The 2,416-nt window shown below is 40.6% G+C and overlaps 1 protein-coding gene across 1 annotated transcript; it reads left to right on the forward strand.

The window, feature by feature from the left end:
- The first annotated feature begins 74 nt into the window (after positions 1 to 74).
- On the forward strand, positions 75 to 2,130 carry LOC121918218 (GDP-fucose transporter 1-like). Its single transcript, XM_042444304.1, has one exon. The coding sequence runs from the start codon at positions 178 to 180 to the stop codon at positions 778 to 780; it is 603 nt and encodes a 200-aa protein (XP_042300238.1). The 5' UTR covers positions 75 to 177; the 3' UTR covers positions 781 to 2,130.
- The last annotated feature ends 286 nt before the right edge of the window (positions 2,131 to 2,416 follow it).

The raw sequence follows: 2,416 nt of genomic DNA on the forward strand, positions 1-2,416 counted from the left end.
TGTCTCCCCACCATTGCTCCTGATCAGTGTGGGCTGACTGAACATTAATAATGATCACTTCCTCCTATCTCTGGCCAATAGCAGACATCTTGTTCTTGCATGTATGAGTCGTTGAAGTCTGAAGTTGAAGAATTTGCAAATTGTTTATTTTAAATTGTTAATATTGTCACTGGTCCTATGCTTTTCCCATCTAAAGAATCAAACTTTTTTTGCCTTGCAGGTGGCTTTTGGCTTGGTATAGATCAAGAAGGAGCAGAAGGGACTCTGTCTTGGCCTGGCATAATTTTTGGAATCCTGGCCAGTATCTGTGTCTCACTCAATGCTATCTACACTAAAAAGGTACTGCCTGCTGTGGATGGTAGCATTTGGCGCCTGACATTCTACAACAACGTCAATGCCTGTGTCTTGTTCCTGCCACTCATATTGCTCTCTAATGACTATTACACAATCTACAACTTTGATAAATTAGGGAGCTTTAACTTTTGGGGCATGATGACCCTTAGTGGTGTCTTTGGTTTTGCCATTGGCTATGTGACAGGGCTCCAGATCAAATTTACCAGCCCTCTCACACACAATGTATCTGGGACAGCAAAAGCATGTGCCCAGACAGTGCTGGCTGTTTGTTATTATGAAGAAACAAAGAGCTTCTTATGGTGGACTAGTAATATGATGGTTCTAGGTGGCTCCTTTGCATACACATGGGTGAAAGGGATGGAAATGAAGAAGGTGCAGGCAGAATCTCTTCCCAAAGCAAATGAAAAAAGTGATGCTGGTGTCTAAATGATCCTGTCTGCATACTTGTAGTCCACTATGTGTGAGTACTTCCTCCAAGCATTTCTGGCATGGAACTTAACTGAGAAGCAAGCCAGGGCTTTGAGTCTTCAGGACAGGGAAATCTTGCGACTACAAATATGTTGCAAAAGCTGGAAAACAAGCCAAAGTCTTCCACATGTATTCATTGTTTGTTGCCATAAGTATGGCAAAGGGTGGAATGTTAACAAGCCATTTCCTATGAAGAGGTTGGCATGTGTTGGTGGTGGGATAGGTGAGCGTGTAGAGAAGGCCCTGTTTGTCAGTCAGTCTTCTCCTGAAAATGGCTGCTCCCTGTGTGCTCCTAAATTCCCCCTGCCCTTGATGAAGGATGCTGTTTAAAAGAAGTAACAATGAATAGGAGGAATTAAACAAGACAAAATAAATGTGTCTTGGCTCTATTTTGCCCCAGTGTAGAGTACTCTGTAGATACACATCTTATCTTTGTTTTCTCTCAAAATACATTTAGCAGTCCATTGTCTTTATTGAAGGGAAGGCTCATGTGAAGAAGAAATCTTTGGAGATCCAAATACGGTGATTATATCTCTTGCCCCTGCAGGGCAAACCTGCACCAAAACCAATGCAATTGCAACTTACAATAGGAGTTGCCTGTGGATCTGCTCCCATGTGGGTGGCAGATGCATACTACATTTTATTGCTGTTGCTGGTTATATTCTAAATTGATCAGGAGCTCTGCTGGTACCAAACTAGGATCTAAGCCCAGCATAGCTCCTGTTTAGTTCAGAGTAGCTGGAGCAGGAGGAGCAGTAAAATGAATAATTGATTTGAGATGTTTTGCAATGATGAGTTGAAATAATCTGATGATTCTGCAGTGTATTCATTTGCTTTAGAGAGGGCTATGGACCATTTTTCCAATACCACTTGTGGCACATATTCAAGGTGCATATCATCCCTCTAGATTTGCCTCACTGGAAAGGGAATTCATTGAAAATGGTACAGATTCACTGTTTAAAATTTACTGGGATAATTCCAGCACTTTATATAATCTACAGTCCATTCCGGAATAATGAATGAAGAAGACAGATCCTGACCTACCTGTCATGAACTCTGAAGAAGCTAAAATGGTAGCATTCTCCTGCTCTTCGGAGCAGAGGGAATTATATATATATTACACACTCTCCTTTATTGAGTGATACCCCATGGGCTCCAGGAGCTCAAATTCACTGGAATGTTTAACTCCACTTGCCTTGTTGCCTTTTAACTATAGCTTCATCATTATCCTTTATCTATGATTTTGTACTGGGAAATTAATCTTTTACTGTTGATTTGTGATTGTTAATAAAAGTTTGCTTTAGTATTTCTGGAGTGTTTTTTTCCCCTCCTCTGTAGAACTGGTAGGAAGTAAAATGGAGTAGAGTGCCCTGGTAGCTGTTGTAAGAGGATAGTAAGGGGGACTGACTAAATAGAGAAGAGATCTTGAGTAGTTCTAAGCAGAAGGATTTTGTAATTACCCCTCTCACCCGGAAGGAGTTTGAAAGTCCTGCTCACTTTTAGGCTGTTGCTGGCATATACTGTAGAAATCAGTAGATGTATATATTTCAACTTGGTAGCAAAATTACTAGTTGTATATGTATTTATTAGTTTT

Source organism: Sceloporus undulatus, unplaced genomic scaffold, assembly GCF_019175285.1.
Source record: "Sceloporus undulatus isolate JIND9_A2432 ecotype Alabama unplaced genomic scaffold, SceUnd_v1.1 scaffold_6182, whole genome shotgun sequence".
NCBI lineage: Eukaryota > Metazoa > Chordata > Lepidosauria > Squamata > Phrynosomatidae > Sceloporus > Sceloporus undulatus.

Coding starts and splice junctions, on each gene's coding strand:
- LOC121918218 (XM_042444304.1), top strand. CDS start 178: ATGCTTTTCCCATCTAAAGAATCAAACTTTTTTTGCCTTGCAGGTGGC.